The sequence below is a fragment of the Lynx canadensis genome, chromosome X (genome assembly GCF_007474595.2).
Source record: "Lynx canadensis isolate LIC74 chromosome X, mLynCan4.pri.v2, whole genome shotgun sequence".
Taxonomy (NCBI): Eukaryota; Metazoa; Chordata; class Mammalia; order Carnivora; family Felidae; genus Lynx; species Lynx canadensis.
The window spans coordinates 61,161,419-61,179,285 of NC_044321.2; the positions used below are offsets into that span (position 1 = coordinate 61,161,419).

The 17,867-nt window shown below is 36.3% G+C and overlaps 1 protein-coding gene across 1 annotated transcript in view; it reads right to left on the reverse strand.

The window, feature by feature from the left end:
* ATRX (ATRX chromatin remodeler) overlaps window positions 1-17,867 on the reverse strand; it is a 331,615-nt gene that overhangs the window by 135,129 nt on the left and 178,619 nt on the right. Inside the window, 4 exon segments of the mRNA XM_030306144.1 lie at window positions 962-1,071; window positions 2,226-2,367; window positions 13,941-14,159; window positions 15,760-15,862. Of these exon segments, the coding sequence (XP_030162004.1) occupies window positions 962-1,071; window positions 2,226-2,367; window positions 13,941-14,159; window positions 15,760-15,862 (574 nt within the window).

The following is a 17,867-nucleotide window of genomic DNA, read 5'->3' on the forward strand; positions in this document are numbered from 1 at the left end:
AGTATTAGCCATAAAAAAAAATGACATCTTCCCATTTACCACAACATGGATGGAGCTAGAGAGCATAATGCTAAGTGTAATAAGTCAGTTGGAGTAAGACAAATACCACAGGATTTCACTCACATGGAATTTAAGAAAGAAATGAACAAAGGGAAAAACAGACAAATCAAGAAACAGACCCTTAATTACAGACAGCAAACTGATGGTTACATTGGGGATGAAGGCGGAGGGGGATGGATTGAAAGATGATAGGGATTAAGGAGTGCACTTTTCATGATTAGCACTAGGTGACATATGGAGTTACTGAATCACTGTACTGTACACCTGAAACTAATATAACACTGTGTGTTAACTAACGGGAATTAAAATCTTAAAAAGCCAAAAAAATAGTTAAAATGGTAAAAATAAATAAATAAATAAATAAATAAATAAATAAATAAATAAATAAAAATAAAAAACAAAGTGTCCTGACTCGAGTCTGTAATAGTTACCTCATGGCTTAATATTACATCTATATTCACTAATGTTATCTGTATTATAACTCCTGCCAATCAGAAATGCAGTATTTTAACAGTGAAAAGTATCTCACATTCTCCTTACTACAGGATCACAGACTGTTAAAAAATTGTAAAGGAAATTCCTTACACTTCAAAATCTTTGCAGTTTTTTACTGGCTATGACTTGTAACTCTATTCCTTCACTTCATTAGGATTTCTGCTCTGCCTCACCTCCTAAAAGCTGCACTCCCTCTCTATTCTCTCTGAACTCTTCCTATCTGAAAATATGTATTTATTTGATTAAAATCTCTCAACCACACCAGAATATAAGCTTCCTGAGGAGGGATCTTCTTATTCACCACTCTATCTCCAGCCACTACAACTCTGCCTGGGACACAGAGTAGAATCCAATATATTCTTGAAAACATGAAATGTACAAAAGCAGAATACCTTTCTGTTCTTACCTGTAAAGTCTTACCAAGGCCCATGCAGTGGGCTAGAATGCATCCTGAACCTGGAGATTTCTTTGTTTTTTTTACAGATTCACAGCAGCAGTCCCACATAAACTGAACACCTAAAAACAACAGCTTCATTAAGTTTAATTTAAAGATCCAAGTTAAAATTCTTCCTTCATAAACACATCAAAAACATAACCAAACTTCTAATAAATAAAATTTTAAAAAGAGATAATCTTCTAAGTATAAAGGAGATGATCCCAAACCCAATAAGGTTAATTAGAAAAAAGGACAGCAAACACAAGCATACAGCCACTTCCCTTCATTCACTAATCTATCACAGCAAATCTTGATTCCCTGGGACGATTCAAAGAAACATATGAATAATCTAAAATAGAAATGTTATGCAAAATTTTATCCAATTTACAGATTCCTATCAAATATTCTTTCATGCTTGTTGAGTTTATCAGGAAAACAACCCAGGAGATAATTTATCATCTCTCCCCTTATTCAATAGTAAAGACCAAACAAAAAGGGGGATTCACTATCCAAGAAGTAGAAACTATAGAACTTCCCTTATGAATTCATTCATGTACACACTGAAAACTGACTTACTGATTCCATTCTAACGAAGTGGAGAAAAGGGATAAATACCAATGTCAGAATATTATTAACAAATATACCTGAAAATGTTCAAATAGCATTTTCTGAAGAAAGCTTTTAGCTAATGGTGGTACCTCTCCCTACCCTGCAGCTGCCCTTAGCCAACCACTGGAGACTATATGAATCCATTTGCTATATATACCATTTGTAAGTGGCACTTATTTCCACTTCCATAACACTCATTTTCTTTACAATCATCCAATTGTTTCTCCTCACATATTTATGAGCTCCATAGTGGGCAGGGTTCATGTTTGTTTTCCTCACCAATGTACTGCTAGTGCTTAGCAGAATGTAAGGCACACAGGAGACACCAAATATTGGTAAAACTTAATTAAAAATGCTTTAATTAGGGGCACCTGGGTAGCTCAGTTGGTTGGGCATCTGACTTCAGCTGAGGTCATGATCTCACGGCTCATGAGTTCCAGCCCTGCGTTGGACATGTGATGACAGCTCAAAGCCTGAGGCCTGCTTTGGATTCTGTGTCTCCCACTCTCTCTCTGCCCCTCCCTTCCTTGCTCTCTCTCTCTCTCTCAAAAATAAATATTCAAAAAATTAAAAAAAATAAAAAATAAAAAAATAAAAATGCTTTAATCATATAACTGTTTCTTACCATCTACTTGATGGGGTTTCAATTTGATAACCATATTTCTATGAACCTGCACTAAAGGTTCTTTGGTTTCTTCATCTTCATCTAAAACCAACTTGGTTGTTATTGGACACTTGGTGGGTGAAGCATCTTCAATTTCTATCACCTACAAGAAAGGGAATTATAGTTAGCCAACTCAGAGAAATCTTTCAAGCAATACTAAGGAAACTTTTCCAAAATATAGACACATCTACTTACACACCACATATCCAATACTTTGTTCAAAAAGATCAGGACATATCACAGGTTAATACAGGTTTTCCAAAATCAAAAACCTGTACAAGACTGAGTCACTGTGGTAATATGGTTAATTTAAATCATCAGTTCACACCTAACATGTATCAACACACGTGATAGGTAAAGCTGTTGAGAAAAGTAGTATTCTAAAACACTCTATATATGGTACCACCCTAAAGATTTGAATAGACACATGGCTCGCAAACAAGCATGGTTCTATTTTCTAGAAAACATCTGAAAATGTGCAAGGGCACATAAGGTTGTCACAAGGACTGGTATGTAACATAGGCAGAGAGGAAGGTAAATACAGATGTTCCACGATGTAAAAGCCAGTCCCAAACAAAAACTGACCCACCCAAGATGCCAAACGACCTCCACTGAAAAACAGTGGAAGTATGCGTTGTGAAAGGAAAAAACTTTTAGAAATACTGGTTTAAGAACCACAGGTTCAAAAACATGACAACAACATATAATATCCTCTAACTGCAAAAGGAAAACAGTTATCTTAAATAAGTTTCTTATTCAAAAGAAAACTTGGATATAAATACACATGAATACATGTATGTGTATACATTTTTTGCTGTCTTATCCCAATATGTATCCATTACATACTACAACCAAGAGCTGTATAATATAGGTATAAATATTCCCATTTTACAAATTAAAAAAAAGTGAGAGACCCAGAAGTTAAATGACTTATACAAGGTCATACAATTATCAAATATCACAACACTAAAATTTACACCCAGAGGATCAGATACTAGAGTCCTTGCTCTTAACCACTACACAATACTATTTTAATAAAGGAAATGCTTCTATAAACAGTTTTGTTCCATGAAAACCAATAAAATTCATTATTTTGAAATTACACACATTATGGGGATCCTGGGTGGTTCAGTCAGTTAAGCATCCAACTCTTGACTTTGGTTTAGGTCATGATCTCACAATTCATGAGAATGAACCCCATGCCGGGCTCCATTCTGACAGTACAGAGCCTGCTTGGGATTCTCTCACACTCTCTCAATGCCCCTCCCCCATTTGTGCACATGTGTGCTCTGTCAAAATAAATAAATAAACTTTAAAAATAATTGCAGACATTATGATGTGTAAGGAATGTCATATAAGGAATAAAACTTAGCCAGTATTTTCTTTCTTATTTAAAACTATAACTATGGATTACTTAATATTCACTATGGAAATTTTCAAAGGTAAACAAAAGTAGAAAGAATAGTATAATCAGCCCTGTTACCCATTATCCATCTTCAAAAATTAACAACTTCTGGTCAATTTTTTTTCCACTGGCAGCCTCCTCCTACCCATTCTCTAACTCCTCAGATCCCACAAATGATTTTGAAGCAAACCTGAGAAAGCATGGAATTTCATCTGTAAATGTTTTTAAATGTCTCTTTAGAAGGACACTCTTTTTAAACCATAACCTCAGTATCATTCTTGCATGAAAAAATAAAAAATAAGTCACAAAACTGTGATAAATTACCTGAATAGATACTGTACTTGTGTAAAACTGTAAATGATATACAAATCAGGATTAATACTATACTAGATAACATCCTAGTGGAGAATAAATACCACAGACCATTTAGATCCAAACTCCATTTTAACAAGTTACTTAAATCCTCTCAGCTTCAGTTTTTCCATCTGCAAAGTAGGAAAGATTATAAACAGCCTTCAGGAGTTGTTGTAGACATTAAATAAGACAATGTATGCAAAGTATCTGACATAGACTAAGAATTCACTAAATTTTTCACTGTGTCCTAGCTTGGATGTGTGCCAGCTTTGTATCACTGGGGCAAATCCATTAGTCAAAATGGAAAATTCCTGAATGTCTTGTCCTGTTTGCATGGTGTGGCAGGCAGCATCCTAAAATGGTCCCTAATATCCCCATCCTCTGGTGTAAACACCCTATATACTCCCATCCGTTTGAGTGTGGTTGACCATCTGTAAATATGAATGGGATATCATTCCCATAATTGAGTTAATAATCAGCTGGGTTTGATTAAACCAAAAAGAGGATTCTCCTAGGTGGGCCAGACCCAATCAAGATGAGCCATTTAAAAGACAAGTGATAAGAAATAGTCTCTTACTGGTCTCAAAGCCATGCTGTGAAGAGAAGTGTCTAGGAGCTAAGGATCTCAATGCTACAAGCTACAAAAGACTTAATTCTGACAAAAAGTGACCTTAAAAATGACACACAGTCTTATATAAAAATCTCCATTCTGGCTAACACCTCAATTTCTACTTGGTGAGACACTGAGCAGGCAACCCAGTAGAGCCACACTCAGGCTACTATCAAGCTCCTAACTTACAGGACTGTAAGATAATAATTTTGTCTTATTTTAAGTTGCTAAGTTTGTAATAATATTTTAATATATCACTAGAAAACTCATGCACAAGGCTCTAATTAAGACTTTGGAACCATATGTTCATTAGTGGTTTGGATAATATTTTTATTATTAAGTGCTATCTTAGGGATTGGGGATTATTCAAACTTTATCTTGAATGTAGGAGGAGATAATTTTTTGTCTGTTTATTTTTTTCATTGTCTTTATAGTGTAATCTTTAATACCTGTCCCAATAACCCCACCCATCTCCCCTCTGGTAACCATCAGTTTGTTCTCTATACTTAAGAGTCTGTTTCTAGGTTTGTCACTCTCTCTCTTTTTTTCCTTTGCTTATTTGTTTTGTTCCTTGAGTTCTTCATATGAGTAAGATCATACAGAATTTGTCTTTCTCTACCTGACTGATTTCGCTGAGCATTATATTCTCTAGCTCTAGCCATGTTGTTGCAGATGGCAAGATTTCATTCTTTTTTATGGCTGAATAATATTCCACTGTGTGGAATATACACACCAGTTTTCTCTATTCATTCATCTATCAATGGACATGGGCTGCTTCCATAGTTTGGCTACTATAAATAGTGCTGCAATAAACAGAGGGGTGCATGTATCCCTCCATATTAGTGCTTTTGTATTTGGGGGGTAAATGCCCAGTAGTGTGATTCCTGTATCAAAGGGTAGTTCTATTTTCAATTTTTTGATGAACTTCCATGCTGTTTTCCCAAATAGCTATACTAATTTACATTCCCACCAATAGGGCAAGAGGGTTCATTTTTCTCCACATCCTTGCCAACATTTGTCGTTTCTTCTCTTCTTGATTCTGGCCATTCTTACATGGATAAGGTGACATTGTGGTTGTGATTTGCATTTCCCAGACGATTAGTGATACTGAGCATAGCATAACAAACTTGTTGAATCATTATATTGTACACCTGAAACTAATGTAAGACTGTGTCAACTACACTCAAATAAATACACATAAAAACATTTAAAAAATTAAAATAAATAAAATAGCAGTACTCTCGGATGCAGGAAATAAAAAGCTTTTAAAACACGCAAAAGACAGAAACTTAGTCCAAATGACAATGGAGGAATTTTCTCTGAAAAAAAGGTGAAGAAGAAATCACAGCTAGAAACTTGCTCAAAACAGATACAAATAATATATGTGAATAAGAATTTAGACCAAAGTCATAAGACTAATAGCTGGGCTTGAATAAAGCATAGGAGATACGAGAGAAACCCTTGCTGCAGAGATCAAAGACCTAAAAATAGAATGAATTAAAATATGCTATAGTTGAGATGCAAACTAAACTAGACATAGTGACAGCGAGGACTGAAGAAGCAGAGGAGAGAACAGGTGAAATAGAAGACACAATTATGGAAAATAATAAAGATGAAAAAAAGGGAAAGGAAATTACTAGATCACGAGGGGAGAATTAGAGAACTAGGTGATTCCATGAAATGAAACAATATCCATACCATATGAGTCCCAGAAGAAGAGCAAGAGAAAAGGGCAGAAGGTTTATTTGAATAAATTATAGCTGAGAACTTCCCTAATCTGGGGAAGGAAACAGGCATCCAAATCCAAAAGGTACAGAGAACTCCCTTGAAAATCAACAAAAATGGGTCAACACCACAACATATCATAGAGAAACTTGCAAAATATAAAGAAAAAGAAAATTCTGAAAGCAGTTACGGACATACAGGCCTTAACCTACAAGGGTAGACACATAAGGGTAGTAGCAGACCTGTCCACTGAAACTTGGCAGGCCAGAAGAGAGTGGCAGGAAACATTCAATGTGCTGAATATGAAAAATACACACCAAAGAATCCTTTATCTAGCAAGTCTGTCATTCAGAATAAAAAGAGAGATAAACATGCCCAAACAAAAGTTAAAGGAGTTCGTGACCACTAAACCAGCCCTGCAAGTAATTCTAAGGTAGACTCTCCGAGTACAAAGCAGCAAAGACTACAAAGGACCAAAGAACATCACAAGAAACATGAAATCTACACATAACACAATGGCACTAAATACATATCTTTCAAAAATCACTCTGAGTGTAAATGGGCTAAATGCCCAATCAAAAGACGTTAGGTATCAGAATGGTTAAAAGCCCAAGATCCATCTATATGCTGCAAGAGACTTTACAAGAGACTAATTTTAGACCTGAGGACACCTGCAGATTGAAAGTGAGGGGATAGAGAACCATCTATTATGCTAATGGAGGTGAAATGAAAGCCAGAGTATCCATACTTATATCAGACAAACTAGATTTTAAAAGAAAGACTGTAACCAGAGATGAAGAAGGGCATTATATAATAATTTAGGGATCTACTAATCAAGAAGACCTAACAATTATAAATATTTATGCCCTCAAGTTGGAAGCACTCAGATATATAAATCAATTAATCACAAACAAAGAAACTCATTGGTAATAATACCATTATTGTAGGAGACTTTAATACCTCACCTTACAGCAATGGACAGATCATATGGTCAGAAAATCAACAAGGAACAATTGCTCTGAAGGACCAGATGGACTTAACAGATATTAAAAAGCAGAATACACAGTCTTTGTGAGTACACATGGAACATTCTCCAAAAGAGATCACATACTGGATCACAAATCAGCCTTCAACAGATACAAAAAGATCAAGATCATATGCTGTCTATTTTCAGACCACAAAGCCATGAAACTGTAAATCAACCACAAGAAAATATGTGGAAAGCCCTCATATACATGGAGGTTAAAGAACATCCTACTAAAGAATGAATGGAAATTAAAGGAGAAATTAAAAAATACAGAGAAGCAAATGAAAATGAAAACACAACAGTCCAAACCTTTTGGCATGTGGCAAAGGCAATCCTAAAAGGAAAGTACATTGTAATTCATGCCTATCTCAAGAAGCAATAAAGGTCTCAAACACACAACCTAAACTTATACCTAAAAGAGCAAGAAAAGGAGCAGCAAATAAAGCCCAAAGCCAACAAAACGGAAATAATAAAGAACAGAGCAGAAATAAACGAAATAGAATTTAAAAAAAAACAGTAGGAAACAACAATAAAACTAAGAGCTGGGGAAAAAAACCAACTAAGAGCTGGTTATTTGAAGCAATAAACAAAACTGATAAACCTCTAGCCAGATTTCTCAAAAAGAAAGGAGAGAGGACCATAGATAAAATCATGAATGAAAGAAGGGAGATCACAACCAACACAACAGATAGATATGCAAGCAATTATTAGAGAATACTATGAAAAATTATATGCCAACAAACAGGACAATCTGGAAATGAACAAATTCCTAGAAACTGACACACTACAAAAACTCAAAGAGGAAGAAATAGAAATTTTGAACAGGCTCATAACCAGCAATGAAATTGAATTAGTAATAAGAAACCTCCAAATAAATAAGTCTTGGGCCAGATGGCCTCCCAAGGGAATTCCACAGACGTTTAAAGATGAGTTAATAATTATTCTCCTCAAACTGTTCCAAAAATAGAAATGGAAGGGAAGTTTCCAAACTCATTCTATGAAGCCAGCATTACCTTGATTCCAAAACCAGACAAAGACCCCAGTAAAATGGAGAATTACAAGACAATTAATGAACCTGGATGCAAAAATTCTCAATAAGATACTACCAAATCAAATTCAACAACACGTGAAAAGAATTACTTGCCATGATCAAGAGGGATTTATTCTTGGGCTGTATGGATGGCACAATATCTGCAAATCAATCAATGTGATATATCACATTAATGAAAGAAGGAGTAAGAACCACGTGATCATCTCAATAGATGCAGAAAAAGCATTTGACAAAATACAGCATCGTTTCTTGATAAAAACCCTCAAGAAAGTAGAGATCTAAGGAATATACCTCAAGTTCATAAAAGCCATATATATTAAAGGCCCACAGCTAATATCATCCTCAGTGGGGAAAAAGGGAGAGCTTTTCTCCTTAGATCAACACACACGACAGGGATGTCCACTCTTACCACTATTATTCAACATAGTACTAAAAGCCCTAGCCTCAGCAATCAGACAACAAAAAGAAATAAAAGGCATCCAAATTGGCAAGGAAGAAGTTAAACTTTCACTTTTCAAGATGACATGATATCCTACATGGAAAGCCAGAAAGACTCCACCAAAAAACTGCCAGAATGGATACATGAATTCAGCAAAGTCATGGGATATAAAAATCAATGTACAGAAATCAGTTGCAGGGCCTGAGTGGCTCAGTCGGTTAAGCTTCCGGTTCCTGATTTCAGCTCAGGTCATAATCTCGCAGTTCATGAGATCAAGTCACACATCCAGCTCTGTGCTGACAGCATGGAGCCTGCTTGGGATTCTCTCTCTCCGTCCCCCTCTCTCTCACACACAAAATAAATAAATACTAAAAAAAAGAAATCAGCTGCATTTCTATACACGAATAATGAAGCAGCAGAAAGAGATCTCAAGGAATCAATCCCATTTACAACTGCACCAAAAACCATAAAATACCTAGGAATAAACCTAACACAGAGGTATGCTGAAAATTATACAAAGCTTATGAAGGAAACTGAAGAAGACACAAAGAAATGGAAAAACATACCATACTCATAGATTGGAAGAATATTGTTAAAATGTTGATACTACCCAAAGCAATTTACACATTCAAAATAACACCAGCATTTTTCACAGAGCTAGAACAAACATCCTAAAATTTGTATGGAACCAGAAAAGATCCCAAACAGCCAAAATATTCTTTAAAAGTAAAACCAAAGCTAGAGGCATTACAATTCCGAAGTTCAAGGGGCATTACAAAGCTGTAATCATCAAGCAGTATGCACTGGCATAAAACATACAGATCAATGGAACAGAATAGAGAACCCAGAAACGGACCCACAAATATATGGACAACTAATCTTTGACAAAGCAAGTGGTACTGGGACAACTGGACAGCGATATGAAGAATGACACGGGACCACTTTCTTAAACCATACACAAGAAGAAGTTCAAAATGGGTGAATTACCTAAATGTGAGACAAGAAAGCAACAAAATTCTACAGGAGAAAACAGGCAACAACCTCTTTGAACTAGGCCACAGCAATTTCTTACTTAACATGTCTCCAGAGGCAAGGGAATTAAAAGCAAAAATGAACTACTGGGACCTCATCAAGATAAAAAAAAAAACAACAAAAAACCCTTCAGAATGGCTAAACCTTCTGACAGCTCAGAGCCCGAAGCCTGCTTTGGATTCTGTCTCCCTCTTTCTCCGGCCCTCGCCCCACTTGCACTGTCTCTCTCTCCTTCAAAAAGAAACAAATATTTTTTTTAAAGTTTAAGGAAAAAGGCTGAAACTTAAGTACCTATAGAGAAAAAAACCAACAAGAATCACATATTTCATATTATTCCTCAGAAGTACAAGACAAGGAGGTATCAGTTAAACACAATAGTTTGAAAGAGGTGTGGAGTGAAAGGAAAATTGGTTGAAACTCTAAACAAGTAACAGTCAGGGCACCTGGTGGCCCAGCTGGCTAAGCCTCTGACTTTGGCTCGGGTCATGATCTCATGGTTTGTGGGTTTGAGCCCTGCATCCAGCTCTGTGCTGACAGCTCAGAGCCTGGAGCCTGCTTCAGATCCCGTGCCCCCCCTCTCTACCTGCCCCTCCCCCACTCGAGAGGGCTTCCGCTCAATCAATCTCTCTCTCTCTCTCTCTCTCCCTCTCTCTCTCTCAAGAATAAACATTTAAAAAAATACAGGTAAGGTGGCACCTGGGTGAGTCCATTGGCTAAGCATTCGACTTCAGCTCAGGTCATGATCTCGCAGTTCGTGGATTTGAGCCCTGCGTCTGACTCTGAGCTCACAGCTCAGAGCCTGGAGCCTGCTTTGGATTCTGTGTCTCCCTCTCTGTGTCCCTCTCCCACTTGTGCTCTGTCTCTCTCAGTCTCTCAAAAATAAACATTAAAAATAAAAGAGGGACATGTATCTATCCCCCCTTAAAAAAATACAGGTAAATAAGAACAGTCAAACCTACCAGATTACCAAATTAGTCCATTATTAAAGTAAGGTATCTACCCACTTCAAAAATTCTGGGAAGCAAGGTGCATGGGAAAATAAGTATCTAGGAAACAAGAGATCTAAAACAAGAGATAGGTGTGGGAATTCCCAGAACAGTGAAAATAGATGAAACAGACAAGATTAGAATGAGAAAACAAGGCTCCAGCAGTATCATTTCAAAGAAAAAAGAAATAAACTGATCAATCACCTGATGTGTTTTAAAATTATTGAGGGATTTTAGGGTTTTACTAAAAACATAGGAAATGAATTAGTCATATGTATGCAGAAAATAAGAAAAAATAATCTAAAACATTATTAACTATAGAAAATGCTATGGGCATCCAGCATTAACTCTAGAAAATTAACTCCAGAAAATGCTGGGTGGCCCTGTTGGTTAAGCGTCTGACTTTGGCTCAGGTCATGATCTGGTGGTGCATGAATTAGAGCCCCTTGTGAGGCTCTGGGCTGACAGCTCAAAGCCTGAATCCTGCTTCAGATTCTTTGTCTCCCTCTCTTTCTGCCCCTCCCCCACTCATTCCCCCCCCCCCCGTCTCTCTCTCTCTCTCTCTCTCTCTCTCTCTGTCTCTCTCTCAAAAATGAATAAACAATAAAAAAAATTTAGAGGGGTTCCTGGGTGGCTCGGTCGGTTAAGCATCTGACTTTTGCTCAGGTCATGATCTCATGGTCTGTGAGTTAGAGCCCCACGTCAGGCTCTGTGCTGACAGCTCAGAGCCTGAAGCCTGCTTCAGATTCTGTGTCTCCCTCTCTCTCTCTGCCCCTCCCCCTCTCATGCTCGCTCACGCGTATGCATGCTCTCTAAAAAATAATCATTAAAAAAATTTTTTGAATGGGGCGCCTGGGTGGCTCAGTCTGTTCAGCATGGACTCTTGATTTCGGCTCAGGTCATGATCTCACAGTTTATGGGTTCAAGCCCTGCGTCTGGCTCTGTATGGACAGCACAGAGACTGCTTGGGATTCTCTCTCTCCCTCTCTCTCTGCCCCTCCCTGACTCATGCTCTCTCAAAATAAATAAACATTTTTTTAAAAATTTTTAAAGGGGCGCCTGGGTGGCGCAGTCAGTTAAGCGTCCGACTTCAGCCAGGTCACGATCTCACGGTCCGTGAGTTTGAGCCCCGCGTCGGGCTCTGGGCTGATGGCTCAGAGCCTGGAGCCTGTTTCCGATGCTGTGTCTCCCTCTCTCTCTGCCCCTCCCCCGTTCATGCTCTGTCTCTCTCTGTCCCAAAAATAAATAAACGTTGAAAAAAAATTAAAAAAAAAAAATTTTTAAAGAAATTTAGAAAATGAAAAAAGGAATGTAATCATTATACACAATATGTATATACACATGTATATGTGTGTGTATGAGATATACATGCAATAAACACTACGTAGCCCTGCTGTGAATATTTACCGTTATAGTCATGCAAACACTGACTAACGATTTCATCAGAACTGTGGCATAACGATACTGAGGGAATGGGAGGAGGGAATTCTGTGTTTGGCAGGCAGTATATGAAAACTAAATCTGCAGTTATCATATAATAATGGTAATGTCTAAAACTGAGAAATAAAGAAAACAGCATTATAAGCATATTAAACAGAATCATATAGGTAAGAGCAAAGAACGTCTAGAAGAACTGAGTCATTACCTTTGAGTAGAGTCTGAGTAGAACAGAAGACTTTTTTTTTTCGATGTGGCCTTATGATAATATTTGATTTTTAAAAAGCACATTTATTGAGTTTAATAAAACGTTATTTAGAAAAGAAACATTATAAACCAATTAAAAGTACATGGAACATGTTTATATACATTTAAGTTATATGAAATAAACAGGAGAGGAAAATACAGCATATACCACATATAGTGACTGCAGTTATGTGAAACACCTGTATATATACTGATAGGGATCAGAAGAAAATAATAATATAGAATATTAATGTCCATTTACCTAATGATTATTGTTTAAATTTTTAAAATACAATTTAAGTAACATCACAAAAAGAGGTAACACTTAGAATTACCGAAAAGTGAGATGCAAGAAGAGGTGTATATTACCATCCATGAGTATTTTTGCCAAAAAAAGAACTGAATCTAAAACTGATCAGACCTCTACAGCCAACAGTTTATAGAGTATACGGGAGCCAGTGAAAATACACCACAGAAATGCAACAAGAAAAGCTCAGAATATAGGAAATTCTACATGAATAATCTAGCTTTTTCAACAAATGTACTCCAAGAAAGAAAAAAAAATGGAAAGAGAAAAAGGAAAATTTTCAGATTTAAAATAGACTTACAAGGTATAACATTTAAATGCAACATGAACATGTAGTAAGACATTCTTAAGATCCTGATACATACCAACAATTTTTAAAAAACACTAATATGTTTGTGAGGGAAATGAAGAAATGTGGAATGTTAACTAGGTATTTGATGATACTATGGAAAGTCAAATTTTAAGCACAAAAAGGGTACCATAATAATGTCTAAACAGTACTTATCTTTTGACAATATACTCTTAAGTATATATAGACAGAATGATATGATTTCTGAGATGTCTCCAAAATAATATGAAGATAAGAGAATAGATGAAACAAGACTGGCCATGTGTTGTAACTGCTGAAGTTGGTAACTGTTGTTGGTACATGAAGATTTATAATACTATTCCCTTTGCCTGTATATCTGCTTGAAAACTTATAATCAAAAAAAGTTTATTTAAAAATTTAAAATACTTTATGAATTTGAGCAATAATCTTTAAACATTTTTCTACTTCATATAAAACACAATCACTTTGGTGATCATTCAAGAATTTCAAATCTTTCCATGTACCTAATTATATTAATATGGCCTAATGAAGATCTTAATTTGCATAAAATACTAATAGGGAAAGGCAACCATAACTAAAAATCTGTAGTGATTACAACATTCTGTTCTTAAAATACAGAGATATATATGTATATATATACATACATGAAAAAATACTGAGATATATATGTATATATATACATACATGAGTCATATTTTTTGAAATCATAAATAAAAACTGGCTTACCTCTCTCAATTTTTCTCGTTCACGTTCCCTCTCAGCAATACGTTTTCGCCTCTCTTCCTCTTCCTTAAGAGCATTTTGTGTTTCAGTTCTTAGCTTATCATCTTTAAGAATCTTTCGAATTTTCTTTCTGCCTTTTCCAGGAGACTTGGAATCATCATTTTCATCTTCTTCTTCTTCCTCTTCCTCTTCCTCTTCATCTTTATCTTCTTCAGAATTACTCTACGGAATTTAAACGATGAGAGATAAATACCACAAAATTCTCTAATTTATCCATTTCACATTCCAATAATTAATTTAACAAGAAAAAGTAAAACAAAACATACTGAAGAGCTTTAAAATTATACTTTGCAAAAAGGAAGAGCATTAATTGAAAACAACCCAGAAAAGGAGGTAAAGGACTGGAACAGATATTTCTCCAAAGATACAGAAATATCCAATAATCCTGTGAAAAGATGTTCAATATTACTTGTAATTAGGGAAATTTAAATCAAAACCACAGGGGTGTCTGGGTGGCTCAGTTTGTTAAGCGTTAGACTTCATCTCAGGTCTGGATCTCACAGCTTGTGAGTTTGAGCCCCGTGTTGGGCTCTGTGCTGACATGACAGCTCAGAGCCTGGAGTCTGCTTCAGATTCTGTCTCCGTCTCTCTATGCCCCTCCCCTGCTCGCTCTCTCTCTTTCCCTCTCAAAATAAACATTAAAACATTTTTTAATAAATAAATAAATCAAAACCACAAATAAGATACTATCTTGCACCCATTAGGATGACTATTTTTAAAATAAAAAATAAGAAGTGTTGGTGAAGATGTAGAAAAATTGGAAGCCTAGTACACTGGGTAAACAGTGTGATGGTGCCTCAAAAAGTTAAATATAGAATTACCACATGACCCAGCAATTCCATACCTCAGATTATAACCAAAATTAAAAGCAGGTACTCAAATATTTCTATGCCCACATTTATGACATTATTCAAAATACCCAAAGATGGAAACAACCCAAATGTTCATCAACAAATGAATGGATAAACAAAATGTGATATATACATAAAGAGAATATTATTTAGCCTTAAAAAGAAAGGAAATTCTGATACATGCTACAACACGGACGTGCCTTGAAAACATTGTCAGTGAAATAAGCCAGACACAAAAAGACAAATATTGTATGATTTCACTTATATGAAGTATATAAAATGGACAAATTCACAAACAGAAACTGGAAGAAGTTACCAGAGGCTAATTACAGAGTTATCAGTTGTGAATGTAATTAAGACCACTGAAATGTACACTTAGAAATGGTTAAAAGTTTCATTTAAAAAGAAATGAACCCCCCCCCCCCAATCTGGGAGCCTAGTGTTGACAGAATGAAACATATTACAGAGAACTTGTACTTACATAATCCTGATTACATGTAAGAAATTTCAATTGGCTAACATCATTGCTAGAAGAAGTTTACTCACACATGAGTCATTATTCAGGATAAAATGTTTTATGTCTTCAGAAAACAGAACACTTCTCGTCAACTCTATAGCTCCAAGAATGTAAAATAACTAAGAACAACTTAAAATTTCCATCAGATTTAGTTAAGGAACAAAAAAAAATTGATAATATATCACATTACTGCTATTTATGTATTATTATATTACTGCAAATATTATTAATATTACTGCATATTTATATCAATAAGTCAATCTTTCCACAAAAGTATTAAAATATAAATAAACCATAAAAATTAAATTAATGAATGGAATGCAAAGAGGTAGTAACATATTTACTATAGTCTATGGTGCCAGTTATGATTCAAGCACGGAATAAATGTCATTACCTTGTTTTCACTGGATGAGTCTTCTTGAACCTTAATGCGTCGCCTTTTCTTTTTCTGTTTATAACTCCGCTGATTTTCTTCCAACTCTGCTTTCTTTGCAGACCTAAAGAACATTTAAAATGAAAAATAAAATATTTCAGGAATTTCCTTAAATTAATTATATACTATTTTACTTTTTAATTTTTTTGAGAGAGAGAGTGTGCTTGAGTTGGAAAGGAGCAGAGGGAAAGGCAGATCATCTTAAGCAGACTACGTGCCCAGTGCAGACCCCAACCCAGGGCTCAATCTCACAACCACGAGATCATGACCTGAGCCAAAATCAAGAGTCGGACATTTAACTGATTGAGCCACCCAGGTACCCCTAATTAGATACTATTTTAGAACTGATTTTCCTTTGTGTACATTCCTAAAAAATACAACAAAAAACAAAAAGCAAAAACTCTTCACTAGGTTCAAAAAGGATAACCCTTATTTCAAATCCAATAATTAACATTTTAAGTTATTCAGAGGAGAGGTTTGGCATGAGTCATAAGATGGATGATGCCTTTAGAAATATAAATAGCCAGGGGGCGCCTGGGTGGCGCAGTCGGTTAAGCGTCCGACTTCAGCCGACTTCAGCCAGGTCACGATCTCGCCGTCCGTGAGTTCGAGCCCCGCGTCAGCTCTGGGCTGATGGCTCGGAGCCTGGAGCCTGTTTCCGATTCTGTGTCTCCCTCTCTCTCTGCCCCTCCCCCGTTCATGCTCTGTCTCTCTCTGTCCCAAAAATAAATAAAAATGTTGAAAAAAAAAATTAAAAAAAAAAAAAGAAATATAGATAGCCAACATACAAACATAATATATTCATCACCTCTTAGAAAAAAAGGCAGATTATAAAAGCTAGATGCTGGTTTCTTAAAATGAGCTTACAAACAAAAAAAGAAAATAGTAACAACTTTTGGCAAAAAAAGTACTTTGGGCTTAGAAATTGGTGTATAAAGTTACATATTTTAAGACAGTACATTCCTGGCATAAATAACAGAAACACATATCAATGAGAGAAAAATGTGACTCCAGATAAAACATCACATTTGTGATGAACTGATTTTCCACAAGGTGTCAAGACAATGCAACAGGTAAAACAACATCTTTTAGATAAATGGTACTAAGACTAGTAGTTATCTACATGCAAAGGAATAAAGTTGGACCTCTATCTTACATCATATATAAAAATTAACTCAAAATGGATCAAAATACCCTTAAAACAGACAGACATATAGATAGATAATGTTCTAGCTAACAGACTGCTCACTAATTTATTGTTGAAAAAGTAAGAAAATGGCTATAGACATATTCTGCTGGGGGGGGGGGTCATAGGGAGAAAAAAACTGACCTGTATAAGACACTTTGAAAACATGTATGACAGGAGAGAGCTAAGATGGCAGCATAGTACAGGGACCCTAGGCTTACCCTGTCCCTCAAAGACAGGTAAATAACTATCAAATCATTCTGAATACCTAAGAAATTGACCTGAGAACTGATAAAACAAACGCCACAACTAGAAAGAGAGAAGAAGCCACACTGAAGAAAGTAGGCAGTTCTGAGGTGTGGTTTGGGGGAGAGACCGACCGTGTGTGCTGCAGAAACACTGGATTGCACAGAGATACACACAAGAACAACACATCCCCCAAAGCCACTGGTGGAAAATGAGAGGAGCTGATTTTGATGAGTTTTTGCAACCAGTGGAATCAAAGACTGGAGTATTAGAGGTTGGTGGGCTTGGCTAGAATAGACTGGAGTGCACTGTCCTACTACTGGACAGAAGGCAGGCAAGCAACCCTGTTGCTGTTTGTTCCACAAACAGTGCAATCTGTGCATGGGGAGACACTGTTCCCTCTTCTTAGAATGCATTTGTGAGAGGTGGCATTGCTTTATAAGGCAAAAGGACCAAGTGGGCACCATTCCCTCAAGAAAGTTTTGAGTTTAAAGTAGCAGGATTGGCTGTGATAGAGGCGAAAGGGCACTGCACTGCTCCAGGCAGGCAAGCAACCCGGGGAAAGACAGTGTGAAAACAGAGATCTGAAAAACACCTACTATGCACGAGTGGAAATTATTCGCTCTTCTAGAAGGGC